This window comes from Oncorhynchus mykiss, chromosome 6, assembly GCF_013265735.2.
Source record: "Oncorhynchus mykiss isolate Arlee chromosome 6, USDA_OmykA_1.1, whole genome shotgun sequence".
Classification (NCBI taxonomy): domain Eukaryota; kingdom Metazoa; phylum Chordata; class Actinopteri; order Salmoniformes; family Salmonidae; genus Oncorhynchus; species Oncorhynchus mykiss.
The window spans coordinates 4,591,782-4,618,231 of NC_048570.1; the positions used below are offsets into that span (position 1 = coordinate 4,591,782).

At 46.2% G+C, this 26,450-nt stretch overlaps 1 protein-coding gene and 1 long non-coding RNA gene across 2 annotated transcripts; one reads left to right on the forward strand and one right to left on the reverse strand.

The window, feature by feature from the left end:
• Positions 1-1,022: 1,022 nt before the first annotated feature.
• LOC118964808 lies at positions 1,023-2,409 on the forward strand. Its single transcript, XR_005051986.1, has 3 exons — positions 1,023-1,042; positions 1,421-2,015; positions 2,124-2,409. It is a non-coding gene; the product is annotated as an uncharacterized LOC118964808 (long non-coding RNA).
• Positions 2,410-9,624: 7,215 nt separating this feature from the next.
• On the reverse strand, positions 9,625-25,193 carry LOC110525171 (E3 ubiquitin-protein ligase KCMF1). Its single transcript, XM_036979240.1, has 8 exons — positions 25,038-25,193; positions 22,982-23,149; positions 21,510-21,649; positions 18,996-19,097; positions 18,170-18,338; positions 12,253-12,341; positions 11,763-11,974; positions 9,625-11,626 (listed from the first exon to the last, which is right to left on the reverse strand). The coding sequence occupies exons 1-8, from the start codon at positions 25,051-25,053 to the stop codon at positions 11,335-11,337; spliced, it is 1,188 nt and encodes a 395-aa protein (XP_036835135.1). The 5' UTR covers positions 25,054-25,193; the 3' UTR covers positions 9,625-11,334.
• Positions 25,194-26,450: the final 1,257 nt, after the last annotated feature.

Below are 26,450 nucleotides of genomic sequence, written 5' to 3' on the forward strand. Positions count from 1 at the left end.
TAGGTCTGATATCAGGAGTGACATTGAGGGGGGATAGGTCTGATATCAGGAGTGACATTGAGGGGGGATAGGTCTGATATCAGGAGTGACATTGAGAGGGGATAGGTCTGATATCAGGAGTGACAATAAGGAGGGGTGATAGGTCTGATATCAGGAGTGACAATAAGGAGGGGTGATAGGTCTGATATCAGGAGTGACATTGAGGGGGGATAGGTCTGATATCAGGAGTGACATTGAGAGGGGATAGGTCTGATATCAGGAGTGACATTGAGAGGGGATAGGTCTGATATCAGGAGTGACATTGAGGGGGGATAGGTCTGATACCAGGAGTCACATTGAGGGGGGAAAGGTCTGATATCAGGAGTCACATTGAGGGGGGATAGGTCTGATATCAGGAGTGACATTGAGGGGGGATAGGTCTGATATCTGGAGTGACAATAAGGAGGGGGTGATAGGTCTGATATCAGGAGTGACATTAAGGGGGGATAGGTCTGATATCAGGAGTGACATTAAGGGGGGATAGGTCTGATATCAGGAGTGACATTAAGGGGGGATAGGTCTGATATCAGGAGTGACATTAAGGGGGGATAGGTCTGATATCAGGAGTGACATTCAGGGGGGATAGGTCTGATATCAGGAGTGACATTGAGAGGGGATAGGTCTGATATCAGGAGTGACAATAAGGAGGGGTGATAGGTCTGATATCAGGAGTGACATTGAGGGGGGATAGGTCTGATATCAGGAGTGACATTGAGGGGGGATAGGTCTGATATCAGGAGTCACATTGAGAGGGGATAGGTCTGATATCAGGAGTGACATTGAGGGGGGATAGGTCTGATATCAGGAGTGACATTGAGGGGGGATAGGTCTGATATCAGGAGTGACATTGAGGGGGGATAGGTCTGATATCAGGAGTGACATTGAGAGGGGATAGGTCTGATATCAGGAGTGACAATAAGGAGGGGTGATAGGTCTGATATCAGGAGTGACAATAAGGAGGGGTGATAGGTCTGATATCAGGAGTGACATTGAGGGGGGATAGGTCTGATATCAGGAGTGACATTGAGAGGGGATAGGTCTGATATCAGGAGTGACATTGAGAGGGGATAGGTCTGATATCAGGAGTGACATTGAGGGGGGATAGGTCTGATACCAGGAGTCACATTGAGGGGGGAAAGGTCTGATATCAGGAGTCACATTGAGGGGGGATAGGTCTGATATCAGGAGTGACATTGAGAGGGGATAGGTCTGATATCAGGAGTGACATTGAGAGGGGATAGGTCTGATATCAGGAGTGACATTGAGGGGGGATAGGTCTGATACCAGGAGTCACATTGAGGGGGGAAAGGTCTGATATCAGGAGTGACATTGAGGGGGGATAGGTCTGATATCAGGAGTGACAATAAGGGGGGGTTGATAGGTCTGATATCAGGAGTGACATTGAGGGGGGATAGGTCTGATATCAGGAGTGACATTGAGGGGGGATAGGTCTGATATCAGGAGTGACATTGAGGGGGGATAGGTCTGATACCAGGAGTCACATTGAGGGGGGATGGGTCTGATATCAAGAGTGACATTGAGGGGGGATAGGTCTGATATCAGGAGTGACCTTAAGGAGGGGGGTGATAGGTCTGATATCAGGAGTGACATTGAGGGGGGATAGGTCTGATATCAGGAGTGACCTTAAGGAGGGGGGTGATAGGTCTGATACCAGGAGTGACAATGAGGGGGGGTTGATAGGTCTGATATCAGGAGTGACATTGAGGGGGGATAGGTCTGATATCAGGAGTGACATTGAGGGGGGATAGGTCTGATATCAGGAGTGACATTGAGGGGGGATAGGTCTGATACCAGGAGTCACATTGAGGGGGGATGGGTCTGATATCAGGAGTGACATTGAGGGGGGATAGGTCTGATATCAGGAGTGACATTAGGGAGAGGGGATAGGTCTGATATCTGGAGTGACATTGAGGGGGGATAGGTCTGATATCAGGAGTGACATTGAGAGGGGATAGGTCTGATATCAGGAGTGACAATAAGGAGGGGTGATAGGTCTGATATCAGGAGTGACAATAAGGAGGGGTGATAGGTCTGATATCAGGAGTGACATTGAGGGGGGATAGGTCTGATATCAGGAGTGACATTGAGAGGGGATAGGTCTGATATCAGGAGTGACATTGAGAGGGGATAGGTCTGATATCAGGAGTGACATTGAGGGGGGATAGGTCTGATACCAGGAGTCACATTGAGGGGGGAAAGGTCTGATATCAGGAGTCACATTGAGGGGGGATAGGTCTGATATCAGGAGTGACATTGAGAGGGGATAGGTCTGATATCAGGAGTGACATTGAGGGGGGATAGGTCTGATATCAGGAGTGACATTGAGGGGGGATAGGTCTGATATCAGGAGTGACATTGAAGGGGGATAGGTCTGATATCAGGAGTGACATTGAGGGGGGAAAGGTCTGATATCAGGAGTGACATTAAGGGGGATAGGTCTGATATCAGGAGTGACATTGAAGGGGGATAGGTCTGATATCAGGAGTGACATTGAGGGGGGATAGGTCTGATATCAGGAGTGACATTAGGGAGAGGGGATAGGTCTGATATCTGGAGTGACATTGAGGGGGGATAGGTCTGATATCAGGAGTGACATTGAGGGGGGATAGGTCTGATATCAGGAGTGACATTAGGGAGAGGGGGGACAGGTCTGATATCATGAGTAATAATATGGGGGGTTATAGTTCTGATATCAGGGGCTAATATGGAGGTACCTGTAGCTCATACAATACATGGAGGCATAGAGTTGGATAAAGGGCACATATCAATGTCTCTGCCCATGTTAAAACAGGGTTTGTGGCAAGTGAGCCCTCTGTCCAACTCGGGTTTATATTGAGGTTTTTTGCAGTTGTATTGGTCATCACCAGCATTTTTATCAGAGTCACCTCACTTGTAAATGAACAAATTAATGAAAGTGTGGCTTTGTTTTTCAAATCTGAACACCCCCCCCCTCCCCCCTCCCCAATGCGAGGAGTCGCTGTTATTTTATTTAGTATTTTTCTTTCGTTGTGCTGCGTTATTTGTCATGAAAACATCTATTCTGAAGTGGCCATTTGCCTTGTAAAGTAGTGTTTTACTGTGTGATTGATACAGTCATTTCTAAGTACTGTGGAATTTACATCGTAACCGTATTGTAAAGTACCTCAAAACAAACAAAAAAATATACAAACGTGTTGCCAAATAATGCCAATGAAAAGACAACTATAATAATTACTATTATTAACCATGAATTATCAAGTGCAAGTAAGACAAAAAAATAACCTGAAGTGTCTAGACGAGAGTTGCTGACGTCTCATTGCCCTCATGGTTTTTTTTTTTCTTCTCTAGTAGTGCTAGTTATCCTGAAAGCCTCTACACTGCTGTGTTAACGCCACATGTCTGGCTGCGATGTAAACAATGAAGAGAATAAATATACTATATTTTTCTACCATCTGAGTGAAGCACTCCATACACCGTGAGGGTGGCGGAATGCGCTGGGAACCAATGGGAGATCGCTGGCAACGGGTCTTAGGCTATGACGCTATCGCCTGTAACCTAGGTAACAAAGGTTAAGACAATTTTCAATGCGAAACGTTAGAAAATAAATATTTTCATTTGACCAGCACCGTTGCTGATTCTACAGGATTAGCGGTCGTGAAAATCAAGTAATAAAGTGACCATTTTATTTTATTTTATTTTTTTATGAATAACAGTAAAACAGTTATCCTATGTGTTGGCTGTGTAGTTAGCGGGAAATTCACTACGATTGTGTTTTTTTTTTATTACTTTGGTTGGCGAACTTTCTATAGGCTACTGCGAACAGTCACTGTCATTTTGACTCAAATTGCTAGTCCCATTGTTTAGACTTGTTTCCGTATTTATGCAAAGATTTATGGGATATTAGAATCCTATTGTCTTAACCTTTGTTCATTTTAAACCTAGCCCTCAACCAGGAAGTGGACGTGACGACACAGGAAAAACAATCTCCTCCGTTCCAACGCGATTGACCACGGTTCGACTCTAACCCAGTGCGCTCTCCTCGCCTTACGTTAGATGGCGTGTCAGTTTGCCGATATAGATGCAGACTTTTAAATGACCATTTTTATTTTAGATAAAAAACACTTTGTAATTTTGTTTCCCTATACCGCTTTGATGAGCGGCCAGACTGGGGTCACTTGTTTGAAAAGTAGGAAATGGAAACAGAAAGCCTATATATATTACACTGTTTTTTTTTTTACCATCCACGTCTGGCCCATAAATTAACAGCAGGCCTGAAATCAGTATCACTAAGGACAGAGCTTAGACTGGTAACACTTAAGGGCTGGTCTCAAATCAGCTCTTCTCAGAATAGGTCTGTAGACGGGAGATTATCTGAAATGGGGTTTTGCCGGAGGCGGCTTTCGCTCTTGCGGCTCATGTTCCTTTTCCTTTGACAAACACTGAGTTGCTCTGTGGGCTATGAAGGCTTATTCCTGCCAACATTTTGGCATTCATCTGCTTCCATAGATTGAGACCCTTTTGGGACACACTTGGTCATTCTTATTTTCATGCATTCTCAGTCCTGATAGGCTGATGCACCGCTCAAGGTAGAGAGGGACCACATTTTGATCAATCAATATTAGCTACCGATCATCAATCAAAACAATAACCAGTGGCTGATGTAGTTGCCCATTGGGAGTTGGTGACAGTTTGTTACCCACAAGTGGCACCTTAATTGGGGAGGACTGGCTCGTGGTAATGACTGGAGCGACATCAGCGGAATGGTATCAAACACATGGTTTCCATGGTTTCCAGGTGTTTTGATGCCGTTCCATTTGCTCCGTTCAAGACATTATTATGAGCCGTCCTCCAATCAGCAGCCTCCTGTGTTGTTACCATGCCGACGTGTGATAGCAGACAGCCAACCCTCTCTCAGTTCTGCGGGAACAGAACAGAATGTGACAAAGGGTTTATTTTCTGAACGTTAATATTAGATGAAGCTGCTTGTTGTGACTGCACCGCTGTCTCTCTCTCTCTCTCTCTCTCTCTCTGTAGAGACACTGTTCTTCTCAGGGTGGATGGGTGTAACGGTATTGTCTCCCCACGTGGTGGCGCTGTTGCTTTTAGCCCAGAAAGCCAGACTGAATCACGCTACGTTTTAGAATGGTTTCACTACTGTAATAAAGGGAGCTGAATTCAGGATGGATTTCCACTGCTGCTGCTCCCGAGGATGAAACGGTTCCAGTCCTCACTTTGTCCACTAGGTAGCGCTAGCTGTCTCTACTGAGGGTGCAGACAGAGCTTTGTCCACTAGGTATTGCTAGCTGTGTACTGCTCGATGTCTTCTTTATACTGCTTCACTGTTTAACCCGTTTGATAATCAGTCCCTCCTCCAAGCCTGAGCTTCAGCTAAGACTAAAGCTCTTCTGACTTGCATAATAATTGTACCGTAAAGTTTTAAGTTGAAATGTTTTTTGTGGAAAAAAAAGATTTAAAAAAAAATGTGTCTGCATTTAAAAACAAATGAAATTACGGGAATTAAAATTACAAAGCATACCAAACAGTGTGTTGTGGGTGTGGTTATTGTGTGTTGTAGGTGTGGTCTGAGCTAAGAGGGTGTGGCATTTTTTTTTTAACCATTATTAAAGGTACGCTCAGCGATATGGATATAAACCGTGGAACGACTACGTTTGTTGTCACGCGACGATCACACGCCATCTGTATGGCACGCCTATAACTGCACTAACCGAGGTAAGGTTTACACTTGACTTGATCTTCTATGACATCTGTAGTTTCATCACTGTTCATTGTCACCGAGTCTCCCTTTTAAAATTGTGCTCCCGCGTAGCGCAGCAGTCTGCAAGAAGCGTCACTGCAGTCATAACCAGTCCCGGAGGACGGCGCACAATTTGCCCAGCGTCGTTCGGGTTTGGCCCGAGGTAGGCCGTCATTCTGACTTGCCTTGTTAAATAAATAGGTTTAATTGAAATGCTCTATAGACGAATCGTCTCATTGTGACATTTTTCTTTTGTTGTGTTTTATGACGACGCATTATGCCTTTCTTTAAAAGGTACGCTCTGCCCCTCTGGGCACGTTTAAAGGGTACGCTCTGCCCCTCTGGGCACGTTTAAAGGGTACGCTCTGCCCCTCTGGGCACGTTTAAAGGGTACGCTCTGCCCCTCTGGGCACGTTTAAAGGGTACGCTCTGCCCCTCTGGGTACGTTTAAAGGGTACGCTCTGCCCCTCTGGGTACGTTTAAAGGGTACGCTCTGCCCCTCTGGGCACGTTTAAAGGGTACGCTCTGCCCCTCTGGGTACGTTTAAAGGGTACGCTCTGCCCCTCTGGGTACGTTTAAAGGGTACGCTCTGCCCCTCTGGGCACGTTTAAAGGGTACGCTCTGCCCCTCTGGGCACGTTTAAAGGGTACGCTCTGCCCCTCTGGGCACGTTTAAAGGGTACGCTCTGCCCCTCTGGGCACGTTTAAAGGGTACGCTCTGCCCCTCTGGGTACGTTTAAAGGGTACGCTCTGCCCCTCTGGGCACGTTTAAAGGGTACGCTCTGCCCCTCTGGGCACGTTTAAAGGGTACGCTCTGCCCCTCTGGGTACGTTTAAAGGGTACGCTCTGCCCCTCTGGGCACGTTTAAAGGGTACGCTCTGCCCCTCTGGGCACGTTTAAAGGGTACGCTCTGCCCCTCTGGGCACGTTTAAAGGGTACGCTCTGCCCCTCTGGGTACGTTTAAAGGGTACGCTCTGCCCCTCTGGGCACGTTTAAAGGGTACGCTCTGCCCCTCTGGGCACGTTTAAAGGGTACGCTCTGCCCCTCTGGGTACGTTTAAAGGGTACGCTCTGCCCCTCTGGGCACGTTTAAAGGGTACGCTCTGCCCCTCTGGGCACGTTTAAAGGGTACGCTCTGCCCCTCTGGGTACGTTTAAAGGGTACGCTCTGCCCCTCTGGGCACGTTTAAAGGGTACGCTCTGCCCCTCTGGGTACGTTTAAAGGGTACGCTCTGCCCCTCTGGGCACGTTTAAAGGGTACGCTCTGCCCCTCTGGGCACGTTTAAAGGGTACGCTCTGCCCCTCTGGGCACGTCTAAAGGGTACGCTCTGCCCCTCTGGGCACGTTTAAAGGGTACGCTCTGCCCCTCTGGGCACGTTTAAAGGGTACGCTCTGCCCCTCTGGGCACGTTTAAAGGGTACGCTCTGCCCCTCTGGGCACGTTTAAAGGGTACGCTCTGCCCCTCTGGGCACGTTTAAAGGGTACGCTCTGCCCCTCTGGGCACGTTTAAAGGGTACGCTCTGCCCCTCTGGGCACGTTTAAAGGGTACGCTCTGCCCCTCTGGGTACGTTTAAAGGGTACGCTCTGCCCCTCTGGGCACGTTTAAAGGGTACGCTCTGCCCCTCTGGGCACGTTTAAAGGGTACGCTCTGCCCCTCTGGGTACGTTTAAAGGGTACGCTCTGCCCCTCTGGGCACGTTTAAAGGGTACGCTCTGCCCCTCTGGGCACGTTTAAAGGGTACGCTCTGCCCCTCTGGGTACGTTTAAAGGGTACGCTCTGCCCCTCTGGGCACGTTTAAAGGGTACGCTCTGCCCCTCTGGGTACGTTTAAAGGGTACGCTCTGCCCCTCTGGGCACGTTTAAAGGGTACGCTCTGCCCCTCTGGGCACGTTTAAAGGGTACGCTCTGCCCCTCTGGGCACGTCTAAAGGGTACGCTCTGCCCCTCTGGGCACGTTTAAAGGGTACGCTCTGCCCCTCTGGGCACGTTTAAAGGGTACGCTCTGCCCCTCTGGGCACGTTTAAAGGGTACGCTCTGCCCCTCTGGGCACGTTTAAAGGGTACGCTCTGCCCCTCTGGGCACGTTTAAAGGGTACGCTCTGCCCCTCTGGGCACGTTTAAAGGGTACGCTCTGCCCCTCTGGGCACGTTTAAAGGGTACGCTCTGCCCCTCTGGGTACGTTTAAAGGGTACGCTCTGCCCCTCTGGGCACGTTTAAAGGGTACGCTCTGCCCCTCTGGGCACGTTTAAAGGGTACGCTCTGCCCCTCTGGGTACGTTTAAAGGGTACGCTCTGCCCCTCTGGGCACGTTTAAAGGGTACGCTCTGCCCCTCTGGGTACGTTTAAAGGGTACGCTCTGCCCCTCTGGGTACGTTTAAAGGGTACGCTCTGCCCCTCTGGGCACGTTTAAAGGGTACGCTCTGCCCCTCTGGGCACGTTTAAAGGGTACGCTCTGCCCCTCTGGGCACGTTTAAAGGGTACGCTCTGCCCCTCTGGGCACGTTTAAAGGGTACGCTCTGCCCCTCTGGGCACGTTTAAAGGGTACGCTCTGCCCCTCTGGGCACGTTTAAAGGGTACGCTCTGCCCCTCTGGGTACGTTTAAAGGGTACGCTCTGCCCCTCTGGGTACGTTTAAAGGGTACGCTCTGCCCCTCTGGGTACGTTTAAAGGGTACGCTCTGCCCCTCTGGGTACGTTTAAAGGGTACGCTCTGCCCCTCTGGGTACGTTTAAAGGGTACGCTCTGCCTCCCTGTTTGGTGCTTCATCATTACAACCCTGGTTTAAAAAGAAGAAGAATACCCTAAAATAATGACGTTTTTATAGAAAAAACTCATTTCCTTTAGGTTCTACTTTGGGCACGTGTGACCCGAGAGTAAAATGTCAATTACTCTGCTCTAATGCTGATGTAAAAAAAGAGAGGAGGTTAGTGTTGTTGTAATGGGAGCCCTAGGATGGACACCCACTTGATGTGTTTAACATATAGTGCTGAGTTAACACTCATATTAACTAAGTCCCCCCCTCATGAATGTCCCCTTGGTAACAGTCACAGTGGCGCAGTCACACCCACTGCAGAGCAACGAGAGGTAGCGTCACCAAGGAAACATCCCAAATGGAACCCGATTTGTCTTTAGAGTGCCCTACTTTTGATCAGGGCCCATAGCACTCTGGTCAAAAGATAGGACACTATTATAGAGAATAGGGTGCCACTTGGAGCGCATGGAGGAGACTGAAGAGAAGAGGCAATCTCATTATTTCTCACTCTCACCAAGTGGCCATTAGTCTTGTCCCCAGGCCATCATTGTAAATGAGAATTTGTTCTTTACCGACTCGCCTGGTTAAACAAAAATAAATAATTGACCATGCCGCAGTCCGTCCCCCCCCCCACCTTATACATTCAGACTGCTCTTTACAGCTAGACACCGTATAGAAACCTACAACTACTAACACTCCCCTCATAGGTATGCTGGCACTTTCAGAATACCAAGTATGAGGGATGAAGATTGTAAACCAATACCTACTTTATGGTTAGCTTCAATCCAGGCCTAGTTCTCCTATCATTCTTTCCAGTGTGGTCGTTCAGCAGACGCTCTGATCCAGAGAGACTTACAGGAGCAATTAGGGTTAAGTGCCTTGCTCAAGAGCACAGACAGATTTATTTTTTTTTCTTCTCTCACCTAGTCAGCTCAGGGATTCGAACCAGCAGCCTTTTCGGTTACTGGCCAAATGCCCTTAACCGCTATGCTACCTGCCGAAAAAAATAGATGGTTACCTGCTGGGCACCTCTTTCTACAGAATAGTGACGGGGATGTCGCATTTAGGAGTCTCTAGACAACGATGGTGTAGTTCATTTTACATCCAAAACTAATTTTATTGTCCTCCCCAAGTTGAACAGTTTACCCTGCTTTTTTTTTTTTTTAGCATTTTCCAAAACACCAAAAACATGTAATCATACATTGCATTTGTTAAAGGTAGCATTGAAGGCATACAAAGGGTCGTCTGAGAGACAGATAGATAGAGAGAGAAGGACTCTCTCCAGGCACTCTGTCGGATTAGCATCTCTGCAATTGAGGAATACTGTCAGTCGGGGGGGGGGGGGGGGGGGGGGACTATGTAAACTGGCAGGAGAGTGTCGGTGTCATAAAGTACTGATCTAGGATCAGCCCCCTCCCCCATGTCTGTCCATATAAATCAACCATTGTGATGTAAAAGTGATTCTATAGCAAACACCTACATTCAGACCTGCCTTTTAGAAGACAACACTCCCTACTTTCAGACCTGTCTTTTAGAAGACAACACTCCCTACTTTCAGACCTGCCTTTTAGGAGAAAACACTCCCTACTTTCAGACCTGCCTTTTAGAAGACAACACTCCCTACTTTCAGACCTGCCATTTAGAAGACAACACTCCCTACTTTCAGACCTGCCTTTTAGAAGACAACACTCCCTACTTTCAGACCTGCCTTTTAGAAGACAACACTCCCTACTTTCAGACCTGCCTTTTAGAAGACAACACTCCCTACTTTCAGACCTGCCATTTAGAAGACAACACTCCCTACTTTCAGACCTGCCTTTTAGAAGACAACACTCCCTACTTTCAGACCTGCCTTTTAGGAGAAAACACTCCCTTTTTATACCAGTCTTGTGGATCTTCTATGGTCCTCCTGTGTAACATGTCTAATGACCTCCTTTATGTAGTGTTATGCATACTGTATGAAGCTTCTCTCTGGATATGCAACTCAAAAAAACTGAGCCATGGGTCAGTTGGCATAAAGCAGAAGGTCCCATGGCACCGTAAGTGATATTAAACACGTGGTAGGAACTAAACCATTCAATCAACGGTCTCTGAGGAGTGAATCATTTGTGTAGACCTAAAAATTAAAATTAAAAACACCCCCTATAATTGACAGAGCAGGTTAGGAAGATTAGCCATAGACCGAACACACATATGCTATCCTACAGGAGTTAAAACATCTCTGCGATGATACCCGACTCCCCGATTTGTGATAGCAGTTTAATATGGAACAGTGACTGTAGTTGAGAAGAGGGAACACAGTGGTGAACAATCTGGACGTGCCAACGTTTGTTGTGGCAAACCATCAAAGTAGGTTTTGATAAATATCCAGGAACACAGAGGCGTAGGAGGAGAGAATCTGGGAAGACGTCTCCTTACTGGGTTTTAAGGGATAGGGGACAAGGAGTATGCAATTGAGATCTTCCCACTGTCTGTCTGTCCTCTTGTGTGTCTGTGGACGACTCTATGATAATAAATGATCAAGCTGCTATACCTACCCATCTATCTGACCTACGTTCACCTGCTGGGGGCCAAGCAGTCAAACACGTCTTCATGTGGAGTTGATTATCCGCTTTCATTCATAAACATTTATATAGATGTATTTAAATTGTTCAATTGCCTCTTGCTCACAACACTCGCTCTCTGACGTTCACATTCTGTGTCCTGTCATGTACACATTGTAATAGAATGTGGTAGTGGTGTGGGGGGGGTGACAGATGAGATGACAATCCCCCCCCCCCCAACTTTGTAGTGGTGGCTACGGCAACGCCGGGGGATGCTGCTCGTTCTTCAGTTCTCGGAGGTTGAGGTTCTGCAGAGCCACGTCTAGGGTCATGACCCCCACGCAGCCCATATCTTCGAAGGCGGCGAAGGCATCCGAGCCTCGCGTCACGGCATCGTGGTAGTCACGGAGATCGTCGTCGTCTTCGCTGTGGTCGGGATTGGCCAGCAGGGTGGAGAGGAGGAGCTCCGTGACGAAGAGAGAGCGGTCCGCCCACTGGCCCTCACATAGCTGGTTTTCCGCCTCTGACAACCTCGGCTCACTCAGTCTGGAGGGGGGAGGGAGGGGGGACAAATGGAGCTCTATTACAAAAACATCATCCATCACCCACATCTAACGGGCAGACAAGCCTCTCGCTCAAGAGAATAACTAGTATAAATGAAGTGTAGCAGACAGTTGCCAACCTGTTGAGAAGGAACTGGGAGTTGCTGCTCTGTGTTTTGGGCTCCTGCTGCTCCGGGTCGGGACTAAGGTTGTTGAAGAAGTTGGAGCCAGGGTTGGCGTTGTGATTCCCTGCGTGGTTGGAGGTGCGGCTGCCGCGTTGCGAGGTGCCCCGGGCCGTCTCCAACTGCTGTCTGGTAGCCTGGGTCTGCTGCCAATCCGCCTGGAGCTGCATCTACAGGACGAAGTGATGAGGACGAAGAAGACCGAAGTGGGAGGAGGAGGAGAAGATGAAGACAGGAAGTTGGAAGAGAGGGAAGCGGAGGACAGGGGACGGAGGAAGTGATGAACAAGAAGTCGTAGAAGACAATGAAGAGTTAAAGTGCTTCACTTAAGGGCATAAATGGCAGAATTAGTTGCATCAGATTCTAGGCTACTGATGACAACAACCGGAGGGCTCTGGGATTCGAACTGTCGACCCTCTGGTTGCTGACCCTCCTATGGACTACCTACCTGGAGCTGCTGTAGCTGGGAGGCTGAAGGACCTGAACTCAGCTGGCTGCCCGTCGACCTACGCACCCCTGACAACTGGGACAGCAGCTCTGCGAGGCGTGGTTGAGGAAGAAGGGGTTAAATAAAAATTTCATTTCTGTCTGTCCATGTGGCAGTCTATCTGGGCCGGTGCCATTAAAAAACAGCAGTGGTAGGCATTGAACCAAACGGATTAAAATCGGGATTAAAAACAGGATTAGGATAACTAAGGAATGTGTCATGGCAACACCGACACGAACACCGTCTTTACTGATAGACTGGTCTGTCAGGGCCTTGGGTGGGAGGGGGGTTACTGTCTAGACTGGTCTATTGGGGGGGGGGTGGGGGGTGTTAGTCTTGACTGGTCTATTGGGGGGGGTATGTACTAAGGGTGTGTGTTGCACAGTGCATATTATTTTTTAGGAATCTGTTGTGTGTGTGTGTCCTACCAGTGTGTGTGTGTGTCCTACCAGTGTGTGTGTGTCCTACCAGTGTGTGTGTGTCCTACTCCAAAATGTATGAAAATAAAAAGTACGCCGACATCATCCAAAATACAACTTCTACCTCCAGAAATGAGCCGAAATGAACATATTGGACCATGCATATAGGCTATCCATGGTGTACATTATCAGATGAACATATTGGACCATGCATATAGGCTATCCATGGTGTACATTATCAGATGAACATATTGGACCATGCATATAGGCTATCCATGGTGTACATTATCAGATGAACATATTGGACCATGCATATAGGCTATCCATGGTGTACATTATCAGATGAACATATTGGACCATGCATATAGGCTATCCATGGTGTACATTATCAGATGTGCAATAAGAATTATCTCCGTCGCCTGATGTAGCAGGGTGAACAGAAATACATATACACAGGCCCAAATAATGGAAACACTTGAGTAAATGAGGGATACAAAGTGCATTGAAAGCAGGTGCTTCCGCACAGGTGTGGTTCTTCAGGTAATTAAGCAATGACATCCTGTCATCTATAGAATAGCTTCCAAACATACCCTCGTAAAACTGACTATCCTACCGATCCTCGACTTCGGCGATGTCATCTACAAAATAGCTTCCAAAACTCTACTCAGCAAACTGGATGCAGTTTATCACAGTGCCATCCGTTTTGTTACTAAAGCACCTTATACCACCCACCACTGCGACCTGTATGCTCTAGTCGGCTGGCCCTCGCTACATATTCGTCGCCAGACCCACTGGCTCCAGGTCATCTACAAGTCTCTGCTAGGTAAAGCCCCGCCTTATCTCAGCTCACTGGTCACGATAACAACACCCACCCGTAGCACGCGCTCCAGCAGGTATATCTCACTGGTCATCCCTAAAGCCAACACCTCCTTTGGTCGCCTTTCCTTCCAGTTCTCTGCTGCCAGTGACTGGAAAAAATTGCAAAAAAAAATTGCTGAAGCTGGAGACTTACATTTCCCTCACCAACTATCTGAGCAGCTAACCGATCGCTGCAGCTGTACACAGCCCATCTGTAAATAGCCCATCCAACTACCTACCTCATCCCCATATTGTTTTTATTTACTTTTTTTGCTCTTTTGCACACCAGTATCACTACTTACACATCATCCTCTGCACCTCTATCACTCCAGTGTTAATCTGCTACTTTGTCATTACTTTGCTACCATGGCCTATTTTATTGTCTTACCTCCTCACGCCATTTAGACACACTGTATATAGATATTTCTTTTTTTTCCTATTGTGTTATTGACTGTACGCTTGTTTATGTGTAACTCTGTTGTTGTTTCCGTCGCACTGCTCTGCTTCGTCTTGGCCAGGTCGCAGTTGTAAATGAGAACTTGTTCTCAACTAGCCTACCTGGTTAAATAAAGGTGATGATTTAGGCTACCATGGCTATGCCCCCCCCCCCATAGGTTGAAAATTCCCCCATCTACAGAGCAGGACTGGTCACTGAATGGTTTGGTGAGCATAAACTATATGCCCTGGGCCATCTCAGTCACCAGAGCTCAACCAAATTGAACACTTATGGGAGATTCTGGAGTTGGCCCCTGAGACAGCATTTTTTTTCCCACTACCATCAACAACAAAAAACACCAAATGATGGAATTTCTCATGGAAGAAGATAAGATTTCCAGACACTGGTATAATGTATGCCAAGGCGCATTGAAACTGTTCTGGCTCATGGTGGCCCAATGCCCTAAAAACATGGTGTTTCCTTTATTTTGGCAGTTACACACTTTTTGTGTGTGTGTGTGTGTGTGTGTAATGAACAGCTATAATAAAGACTGGACGGTCGGGCATTCGAGCGGTTGCGTCCATTTCTACTGTAAAATGGACTCTACAAAGTGATGAAATGTAGCCCTGTTGCGGTGACCGTATTACCGCCACACCGGCAGTAATGAGTCATGAAGGCAGTCAAATTCCACTTGACCCTTTAGTCACGGCAATTAAGCTTCGCCAAGCTCTGATGCTGCTCCTGGTCGTAACCTAGTAGCTAACTGCCTGGTACTCAGCACTCTATTTTCCCTCTAATCACTCTGACATCAATGCAAAATGTATTTTTATATTAACTTGGCAAGTCAGTTTAGAACAAATTCTTATTTACAATGACGGTCTACCCCGGCCAAACCCTAACGACGCTGGGCCAATTGTGCGCCGACCTATGGGACTCCCAATCACGACCTATGGGACTCCCAATTACGGCTGGTGGTGATGCAGCCTGGAATCTAACCAGATTCTGTAGTGACGCCTCTAGCACTGAGATGCAGTGCCTTAAGACCGCTGGCCACTCGGGAGCCCAAAAATCGAATCAAACACTTCACGAGAGCAACATTTCTATAGCCTATGCAATTGCGTGAGAAAACAGGAGTGATGGCCTCTTAAAAAGAGGAGGCTCCCATCAGCTTTCTATAGGCTAACCTTAATATATGTATTTCTCAACTTTCCTAATATTAAGCACATTGCTTAGATTTACAACAGGAGTATAATCTAGCTGGCTGGCATGAAAATAAATCATAGGAAAAGCGTTCTCCATTTCCTATTTAAGTGCATAGATATGCATTTCCTCTGCCCCTCTTTCGATACAGGTGCATGATTAATGGTCCAATCGAAATTAACTAAATGTCACGTTATTTAGTATATGTAAAGACAAGATTAAATCAAGAATAGTGTGATGAGTGACAATATTAGCCCATCACTAGTGAATGATCCCCAATTTAAGGCAAGAAACTGACTTTTTTTGGCAACTTTTTCTAATCATAGTATCACACCTCATGTAGCCTGGCCCATAGTCCTATAAGGTTAGTATCACACCTCATGTAGCCTAGCCCATAGGCCTATATGTTTTAATAAGGTTAGTATCACACCTCATGTAGTCTAGCCCATAGGCCTATATGTTTTAATAAGTTTTATCACAACTCATGTAGCCTAGCCCATAGGCCTATATGTTTTAATAAGGTTAGTATCACACCTCATGTAGCCTAGCCCATAGGCCTATATGTTTTAATAAGTTTTATCACAACTCATGTAGCCTGGCCCATAGGCCTATATGTTTTAATAAGGTTAGTATCACACCTCATGTAGCCTAGCCCATAGGCCTATATGTTTTAATAAGGTTAGTATCACACCTCATGTAGCCCAGCCCATAGGCCTATATGTTTCAATAAGGTTAGTATCACAACTCATGTAGCCTGGGCCATAGGCCTATATGTTTTAATAAGGTTTATCACAACTAAAGTGGCCAAATAACTTGTTAATTTAAGCACATTAATTCATCTGTTTTACAAGGGGCGTAACTGTTATCATACATAAGCAGTGCGTGACTTTCAAAAAAACATTTTACCTTTTTATTTAACGAGGCAAGTCAGTTAAGAACAAATTCTTATTTTCAATGACGGCCTAGGAACAGTGGGTTAACTGCCTGTTCAGGGGCAGAACAACAGATTTGTACCTTGTCAGCTCGGGGGATTTGTAATTGCAACATTTTGGTTACTCGTCCAACGCGCTAACCACTTGGCTACGCTGCCGCCTCAAAGCCATTTGGCATAGCCACATCAGGACATAACATAAGGACAACTCAGAGTATGCTATTCTTTTATTCGGAAATACTATATTTTCTTCAAATCATGCTTCTTTAGACCTGTCTAAAATAAATAATGGCTATATTACATGGATTTATTAGACTTTTTAAAATGGCATGTTGGCTATGTGTGGAAGCCAGGAGATGCTACATGTGTTTGTTGAATAACAGTCAATTACCATGAGACAGACAGTGTTTTGCTTTACAATAACCGTGACCGCCAAAGCCCTAGCTGCGTGCCATTCCAAATCATGTCCAATCAATTGAATTTACCACAGGTGGACTCCAATCAAGGTGTAGAAACATCTCAATGATGATCAATGGAAACAGGATGCACCGGAGCTCAATTTCAAGTTTCATAGCAAAAGGTCTGAATACTTAAGTAAATAATGTATTTCAGTTTATTTTTTAATAAATGTGCAAAAAAAATGTAAAACCTGTTTTTGCTTTGTCATTGTGGGGTATTGTGATGTTATTGTGGGGTATTGTGATGTCATTGTGGGGTATTGTGATGTCATTATGGGGTATTGTGTGTTTTAGAATGAAAACATTTCCTTTAATCCATTTTAGAATAAGGCTGTAACTAACATAAAATGTGGAAAAAGTCAACGTGTCTGAATACTTTCCGAATGTACCGTACATTTTAAAGTAGTTATCGGCAGAGAAAGGGGGGAAGTCACAGCCATTTTCAAGTCTGGCCGTAGATTTAAGCCAATTTAAAAAAAAAAATAAAATAAGTCAAAACTAACTAGGCCACTCGGGAACATTCAATGTCGTCTTGGTTAGCCTTGTGTTTTAGTGTCTGTTTGAAAAGTTGTATTATTGTTTAAAAAAAACTCCCTAGTCCTTCCCGATGAGCATACCCATAACATGATGCAGCCACCGCCATTCTTGAAAACATGAAGAGTGGTACTCGGCCATGTGTTGTGTTTGCCCCAAACATAACACTTTGTATTCAAGACATAGTTAGTTTCTCTGTCAAAATGTTTTGGAATATTTTTTATTCTGTACAGGCTTCCTTCTTTTCACTCTGTCATTTAGGTTAGTATTGTGGAGTAACTACAATGTCGTTGATCCACCCTCAGTTTTCTCCTATCACAGCCATTCAACTCTGTTTTAAAGTCACCGTTGGCATCATGGTGATATGCCTGAGGGGTTTCTTTCCTCTCCGGCAACTGAGTTAGGAAGGACGCCTGTATCTTTGCAGTGACTGGGTGTATTGATACACCATCCAAAGTGTAATTAATAACTTCACTATGCTCAAAGGGATGTTGAATGTCTCCTTCCTTCCTTGTCTCTGTCCACAATGTTTTGTTTTTTTTCCCATCTACCAATAGGTAACCTTCTTTACGAAGCATTGGGAAACTCTGGTCTTTGTGGTTGAATATGTTTGAAATGCACTACTTGACAGAGACCGTCCAAATAATTGTATGTGTGGGGGTACAGAGATGAGGTAGTCATGTTAAACACTTATGTTGCATGGACTCACTCTGCAATATGTTAAATTGTTAAGCAAATGTTTCCTCCTGAACTAATTTACCGTAACAAAGGAATTGAATACTTATTGACTCAAGACGTTTCAGTTTTTCATTTGTAAAAAAAAAATAATGTCTAAAATCATAATTCCACTTTGACAGTATGGTGTATTGTGGGTAGACCAGTGATTCAATCCATTTTTTTTTAAATCAGTCTGTAATGTAACAAAATGTGGAAAAAAATGTCCAGGGGTGTGAATAGTTTCCGAAGGCTCTGTAAATATATTTCGTAGAACAGACTTCTGCATTAGGCGGTGTCATCCCCAAACCAGCCGTCCCCATCCTACCTCCTATAGGATCCATGGCCTCCCTGTTGTAGTTGGAGCTCTGTGTGGTAGAGCTCCCCCCGGAGGTTGACGAGGTGAAGTGCATGTTGGATCGACGGGCCCTCGGCCCCCCTAGACCCCGACCCGGGTGGATCATCCTACGCACGTGCCGCACCCCGCTCGACTCATCGTGGAGCAACACCGTCAAGGAACATCATGGACACGTCATGAATATACACAACATGTAAATAAAAAGATCCCAGAAATGTTCCACACAAAAATATTCTCTCAATATTGTGCCCAGATTTATTTACATCCCTGTTGGTGATCATTTCTCATTGGCCAAGATAATCCATCCATCGGACAGGTGTGGCATATCAAGAAGCTGATTACACAGGTGCACCTTGTGCTGGGGACAACAACAACAACAACAAAAACATCTTAATGGCTAGCTAGCCCTATTGACTTACTATGGGGTTGTGATCTACACATCAGTGGGTATTATAGGCAGGTAAACATGCCAAAAAGAAAAACCATGTATTTATTATCAAGATAGAATATTAATATTGTAGTCAGGCCAGATATGAGATGTGAAGAGGCAAAGTCAGTTTATTTTCTCTCTTCAGCCCAAACAATTTTCGCCACCGATTTTAGAGAAATATTGCATTACATCGTCTTTACGTCCTTTTCATTGAAGCTTGCGTTGACGCACGCTTTCGAAAATATTTACAAGCGAAGTACGCATCCCAAGAAAGGCCTCCCTTTTTTGCATACTTTGATTTGGACTCATTCGTGCTCAAAGAACGGTAGTGTGCCTATTGGGAAAGACCCTGAGGGTAAAGGATATCAAGTCTCTGGGTGCTCTGTGTTCAAGTGTGAGATGAGCAGCGAAGTCGCCCGTCACGTGATTAGGGTCTCCGCCAGGCAGCACAGCACATATGGGACAGATCTGGAGAGGGAGAGAGAGAGAGAACCAAGGGTTGGAACCCAAAAAAAATTCCAATCGTTCATTCCACTGTTCTGAACAGCAAAATAAAATGTTCTTAACCGAAAAGTCATGTTTATATAATTCCTTTTTTATTTTTTTACATTTATCTCAACATTAAAGTGATCTATCAATCAGTGCGGATAGAGCAGCTTGCCGTGGACTGAGCCGTGGACTGGGCCGTGGACTGGGCCGTGGACTGAGCCGTGGACTGAGCCGTGGACTGAGCCATGGACTGGGCAAGCTGTTGATATGCGTTGGACAGACAAGTGTAGGGCGCTAGATGAGTTATACCTCCGGAGGAGCAGCTTCTATCAAGTTCGGGCGGCAGGTAGCCTAGTGGTTAGAGTGTAGAGGAGGCAGGGTATCCTAGTGGTTAGAGTGTAGAGGCGGCAGGGTAGCCTAGTGGTTAAAGTGTAGAGGAGGCAGGTAGCCTAGTGGTTAGAGTGTAGAGGAGGCAGGGTATCCTAGTGGTTAGAGTGTAGAGGAGGCAGGTAGCCTAGTGGTTAGAGTGTAGAGGAGGCAGGTAGCCTAGTGGTTAGAGTGTAGAGGAGGCAGGTAGCCTAGTGGTTAGAGTGTAGAGGAGGCAGGTAGCCTAGTGGTTAGAGTGTAGAGGAGGCAGGTAGCCTAGTGGTTAGAGTGTAGAGGAGGCAGGTAGCCTAGTGGTTAGAGTGTAGAGGAGGCAGGTAGCCTAGTGGTTAGAGTGTAGAGGAGGCAGGTAGCCTAGTGGTTAGAGTGTAGAGGAGGCAGGGTAGCCTAGTGGTTAGAGTGTAGAGGAGGCAGGTAGTCTAGTGGTTAGAGTGTAGAGGAGGCAGGGTAGCCTAGTGGTTAGAGTGTAGAGGTGGCAGGTAGCCTAGTGGTTAGAGTGTAGAGGAGGCAGGTAGCCTAGTGGTTAGAGTGGAGAGGAGGCAGGTAGCCTAGTGGTTAGAGTGTAGAGGTGGCAGGTAGCCTAGTGGTTAGAGTGTAGAGGAGGCAGGTAGCCTAGCGGTTAGAGTGTAGAGGAGGCAGGTAGCCTAGTGGTTAGAGTGTAGAGGAGGCAGGTAGCCTAGTGGTTAGAGCGTAGAGGCGGCAGGTAGCCTAGTGGTTAGAGCGTAGAGGCGGCAGGTAGCCTAGTGGTTAGAGTGTAGAGGCGGCAGGGTAGCCTAGTGGTTAGAGTGTAGAGGCGGCAGGGTAGCCTAGTGGTTCCACAGGGATGCTGGTCCATGTTGACTCTACAAGGTGTTGAAAGCGTTCCACAGGGATGCTGGCCCATGTTGACTCTACAAGGTGTCTAAAGGGTTTCACAGGGATGCTGGTCCATGTTGACTCTACAAGGTGTCTAAAGCGTTCCACAGGGATGCTGGTCCATGTTGACTCTACAAGGTGTTGAAAGCGTTCCACAGGGATGCTGGCCCCATGTTGACTCTACAAGGTGTCTAAAGCGTTTCACAGGGATGCTGGTCCATGTGGACTCTACAAGGTGTTGAAATCGTTCCACAGGGATGCTGGCCCATGTTGACTCTACAAGGTGTTGAAATCGTTCCACAGGGATGCTGGTCCATGTTGACTCTACAAGGTGTTGAAAGCGTTCCACAGGGATGCTGGCCCCATGTTGACTCTACAAGGTGTCTAAAGCGTTTCACAGGGATGCTGGTCCATGTGGACTCTACAAGGTGTTGAAAGCGTTCCACAGGGGATGCTGGCCCATGTTGACTCTACAAGGTGTCTAAAGGGTTTCACAGGGATGCTGGCCCCATGTTGACTCCAATGCTTTGTGTCCAGTTGGCTGGATGTCCGTTGGGTGGTGGACCATTCTTGATACACACGAGAAACTGTTGAGCGTCAAAAACCCAGCAGCGTTGCAGTTCTTGACACAAACCGGTGCGCCTGGCACCTACTACCATAATCAAATGTATTGATGAAGCCCATTTAACATCAGCTGATATCTCAAAGTGCTGTACAGAAACCCAGCCTAAAACCTCCAAACAGCAAGCAATGCAGTTGTAGAAGCACGGTGGCTAGGAAAAACTCCCTAGAAAGGCCAAAATCTAGGAAGAAACCTAGAGAGGAACCAGGCTCTGAGGGGTGGCCTGTTCTCTTCTGGCTGTGCCGGGTAGAGATTATAACAACATGGCCAAGATATTCAAGTGTTCAAAGGCACTTTAATATGTTTTCTTACCCATTCACCTGATGAATGACACACCTACACAATCCATGTCTCAATTATCTCCAGGCTTAAAAATATATATTTTTTAACCTGTCTCCTCCCCTTCTTCTACACTGATTGAAGTGGATTTAACAAGTGACATGAATAAGGGATCATATCTTTAAACTGGTCAGGGTGTCGAAGGAAAGAGTCGGTGTTCCTAATGTTTTGTCCACTCAGTGTATACTCACCACCTCTGAGGAGGTCTCTGTGTGCTCTGCAGTCACGTGCTCCTGTAGAGAAGTCTCCGTGTAGCCCATCCTGCCACAGTAGGGACAGGTGAAAGCCTGGGGCTGCTCCACCGAGAAGGACTCTCCCCCATAATACAGGTCTGGAAGAAAAGAGGACCGGGACGTGGTTAGACAGGACGGAAACAGCAGAGGTTAGGGAGGAGGAGACAGGATGGAAAAGCAGAGCTTAGGGAGTAGGAGACAGTATGGAACAGCAGAGTTTAGGGAGGAGGAGACAGTATGGAACAGCAGAGTTTAGGGAGGAGGAGACAGTATGGAACAGCAGAGTTTAGGGAGGAGGAGACAGGATGGAACAGCAGAGGTTAGGGAGGAGGAGACAGTACGGAACAGCAGAGGATAGGGAGGAGGAGACAGGGTTAGACAGTATGGAACAGCGGAGCTTAGGGGGGAGGAGACAGTATGGAACAGCAGAGCTTAGGGAGGAGGAGACAGGATTGAACAGCAGAGCTTAGGGAGGAGGAGACAGGATGGAACAGCAGAGCTTAGGGAGGAGGAGACAGTATGGAACAGCAGAGCTTAGGGAGGAGGAGGCAGGATGGAACAGCAGAGCTTAGGGAGGAGGAGACAGGATGGAACAGCAGAGGATAGGGAGTAGGAGACAGGATGGAACAGCAGAGCTTAGGGGGGAGGAGACCGTATGGAACAGCAGAGTTTAGGGAGGAGGAGACAGTATGGAACAGCAGAGTTTAGGGAGGAGGAGACAGTATGGAACAGCAGAGTTTAGGGAGGAGGAGACAGGATGGAACAGCAGAGGTTAGGGAGGAGGAGACAGTACGGAACAGCAGAGGATAGGGAGGAGGAGACAGGGTTAGACAGTATGGAACAGCGGAGCTTAGGGGGGAGGAGACAGTATGGAACAGCAGAGCTTAGGGAGGAGGAGACAGGATTGAACAGCAGAGCTTAGGGAGGAGGAGACAGGATGGAACAGCAGAGCTTAGGGAGGAGGAGACAGTATGGAACAGCAGAGCTTAGGGAGGAGGAGACAGGATGGAACAGCAGAGCTTAGGGAGGAGGAGACAGGATGGAACAGCAGAGGATAGGGAGTAGGAGACAGGATGGAACAGCAGAGCTTAGGGGGGAGGAGACCGTATGGAACAGCAGAGCTTAGGGGGGAGGAGACAGGATGGAACAGCAGAGCTTAGGGAGGAGGAGACTATATGGAACAGCAGACCAAATACTTATTTTCCACCAAAATGTGCAAATAAATTCATTAAAAATCCTACAATGTGATTTTCTGGATTTTTTTTCTCATTTTGTCTGTCATAGTTGAAGTGTACCTGTGATGAAAATTACAGGCCTCTCTCATCTTTTTAAGTGGGAGAACTTGGACAATTGGTGGCTGACTAAATACTTTTTTGCCTCACTGTAGTTGTGTGTCTGTGGTTTATATGCAAGTGTGTGTGTGTACTCACCGTAGTCGACCCTGGTTAGTATACACTGCACGGCGTGCTCTGCCGTGTGCCTGGTGGTCGTGGCGCCGCCCTCGTAGCACGAGGCACACAGGTCGTAGTCGTAGCAAATTAAACACTTGTACCGCTGCCCCCGAAAGTTACCTTTCAAACACGCGTCGCAGCTCACACCTGGGGAAGGACACAACATTAACAGGACCGAGTCAAACCCAACACCACCACACAGGGTATTGGTCAAACCCCCCAACACCCCCACACAGGGTATTGGTCAAACCCAACACCACCACACAGGGTATTGGTCAAACCCAACACCCCCACACAGGGTATTGGTCAAACCCAACACCCCCACACAGGGTATTGGTCAAACCCCCCAACACCACCACACAGGGTATTGGTTAAACCCAACACCCCCACACAGGGTATTGGTCAAACCCAACACCACCACACAGGGTATTGGTCAAACCCAACACCACCACACAAGGTATTGGTCAAACCCAACACCACCACACACACACACATGGCAGTCAGGGTATAAAACACACAGACAGTATTGGTCAAACCCCACAACACACACACACACACACACACACACACACACAGCAAGCCTACATGTTGCGTAATTTATCCATCATGACATAGAACCAACATATTGAGGTGACAGACTTAACCTAACCTACTGCACAGAGACAGAACAGTTTCACATTTCCGGGGTCCACATGATTAATGAAAAGCCAACATTGCTACAATGCCAGTGCAGGACTGTCGTTATGAAATACCAGTGTGACTACTATATCCAGCTAGCTATGTGAACTTCCAACTTTGACAGCAGGCAATTGATTGACTACAACAGTCTTGCTATATAAAAAAATAAAACATCCACCCTTATCAGCGTTGGTAGAAAAGCGGATGTTTCTGGTTCTCAGGGATACAGTATTTTCAACGTAACTTGTCCTGGCGTCTTTTCTACGTCAGGTTAAAAAAAAAAATAGCTGGTTTGCAAAACGAGCCAACATTCCCCAATAGCCTGGAAATCCAACGTTGAATTTGGATTTCACTGCTTGTTTCTAGACTAAAGCATGATCGGTATAAACAACCGTGAATTGTAAATAATTTGTAAAAAAATAATGTGGTAGGTGTACACCCATGCTCCAGGTGATAAGACAATTGAACTGCACTACCAGCACTTTGAAACATTTTGTAAGTATACTTTTGTGGACATTTTTCATCTCATTCCCCCCTGCAATAAAAGTACGTTAAAATATACTTTGATTGAACATTATGGCTTGTAAAGGTCGTGAGAGGAAATAAAACGTTCCTAATCCACTCTGTCAATAATGTCCACCGTTGAATCCAACGTTAGATCTCCAGGCTGTACCGAACTGTACCGAACTAGCAGAGGTCAGAACGGAGCCAGCAAAGGTTGTTCATTATCTCGGTTTTTATTTTAGAAACCAAGAAAATAATTACGCTGGTATATATATATATTTTAGTTGTTGTACATGCTAAAACAAAAATGGAGTAAACGAACTATACTGCTGAAAGCATGAATACAGGGGCCATGACTAATTTGATGACAGGGCATTCACAACCTGTGAGTGTGAAGTTGGCAAGAGAGAAAAGGAAAGTGAAACAGAGGCAACTTAACAAGGACACTTTTGTCAAAGTGTCGAAATACATTTCAAATTTGTAAAAAGTGTTGTTGTTTTTTTTGTTGCCTCAGTACCTTAAACCTAATAAACAGTTAGCCAGCTAACTTATTAGCAAGTCCAACTAATGCTAACTTAGTTCTACGTGACTGTAGTTGTTTGGATAGCTATTAGAAACCAAATATGAGCTGCTTTCTTGTGCAGTGTCCTTGCGGGTAAATACAAGTATTTCTTTATTGGAAAGCAAGTATTTCTTTATTAGTTAGCTACAGAAACTCGGGTAGGGGGCTTGATAAAAGTGGCCAAATGTTAAAGTGGTGCCGCCATCATATACAGGTCGATACAAAAACAACACCCTCCCATGTCACTAACCCGCTTCACCCCGGTCTCTTTATCCCGAGTTGACTTCTTACCTTCATGACGGGACATCCTATTGGGACACTAACACAGGCCCATACACGGACTCACTTGAAGCTTTGAACCAGCAACCTAGCTGTCCCTGACCTCTTAATAACTCATATGAAGGATCCGGTCTCCGCAGCCACATGTGTGTGATGTGAGAAACAATAGTGGGAATCTGCGATTCTCCTTCCAAATAAAAGTCGCACATTGGAAAACTGACGTAAACAGATTAAAACAGTGGAATCGTGCCGCAATTGGACTCGATGTGTCTAAAACAAAATGTGGAATGTTGTTATATATTTATTTTACTAGGCAAGTCAGTTAAGAACAAATTCTTATTTCCAATGACGGCCTAGGAACGGTGGGTTAACTGCCTGTTCAGGGGCAGAACGACAGATTTGTATCTTGTCAACTCGGGGGTTTGAACTTCCAACCTTCCGGTTAGTAGTCCAACGCTCTAACCACTAGGCTACCCTGCCGCCTCTACGCTCTAACCACTAGGCTACCCTGCCGCCTCTACACTCTAACCACTAGGCTACCCTGCCGCCTCTACGCTCTAACCACTAGGCTACCCTGCCGCCCCATATAAATTCAGCCAAAAAAATACAAAATAATCCGTTCATTTGACGCACAAAAAAAAATAATCTATGGCTATATGTACTTCAGAATTGCATTGGGGGCATACTCATATTGCAATGTACACAGTACACAGCCTTACCTATGGATTTTGGGTCCATGGAATGGGGTATCAGCCTACTCTGGGACACCCACAGAACACAACTGTGAAGGGTTTTCACAAATATTAGCTTTGTAGCTCTTAGTATGGAACTTTAACTGTGGGAAATCAACTTCCCATTCAGTCCATTGTGTGTATTGAACATTCATATTGAAATGTAGAGCCTTGCCTATGGCTCTTGGGTCCATTAAATGGGGGTATCAGCCTACTACAATGACACTCGCAGATTACAATTATTTAGAGTTTACACCAATATCAATGTTGTAGTATCTCTTATTGCAGGACTTTTAACTGTGGGAAATCACCTAGCTATTCGGGTTATTGTGCTTATTGAACATTCGTATTGCAACGTACAGCCTTGCTTACCCAGTTAACAACAAGCGTTCCCACAACTTTAGAGAATGGTCCCTTAAGAGTCTCATTAGGTCACTACCCAACGTTTTCATAGGAATGGTCCAGTGATGTGCAAGGACTGTTTCCAAGATACTGTTTCCAAGATACTGTTTCCAAGGACTGTTTCCAAGATACTGTTTAATGGGAACATTACATGCACACGTACAGTATTATTACTATCATTAAGGTTGTATGGTTCAGTCCTTAATCAACTGATTTAAAAAAGAATACCTTGATTAAACTACTTTTGTATTTTAGGTGTTCTGGGTACAACCAGAAAATAATGAATAAATAT

Coding starts and splice junctions, on each gene's coding strand:
- LOC110525171 (XM_036979240.1), bottom strand. Junction 21,650..22,981: donor ACTAACCAGGGTCGACTACG/GTGAGTACACAC, acceptor CTTTTCTTCCAG/ACCTGTATTATGGGGGAGAG. Junction 11,975..12,252: donor CCCAGCTACAGCAGCTCCAG/GTAGGTAGTCCA, acceptor TTCGTCCTGTAG/ATGCAGCTCCAGGCGGATTG.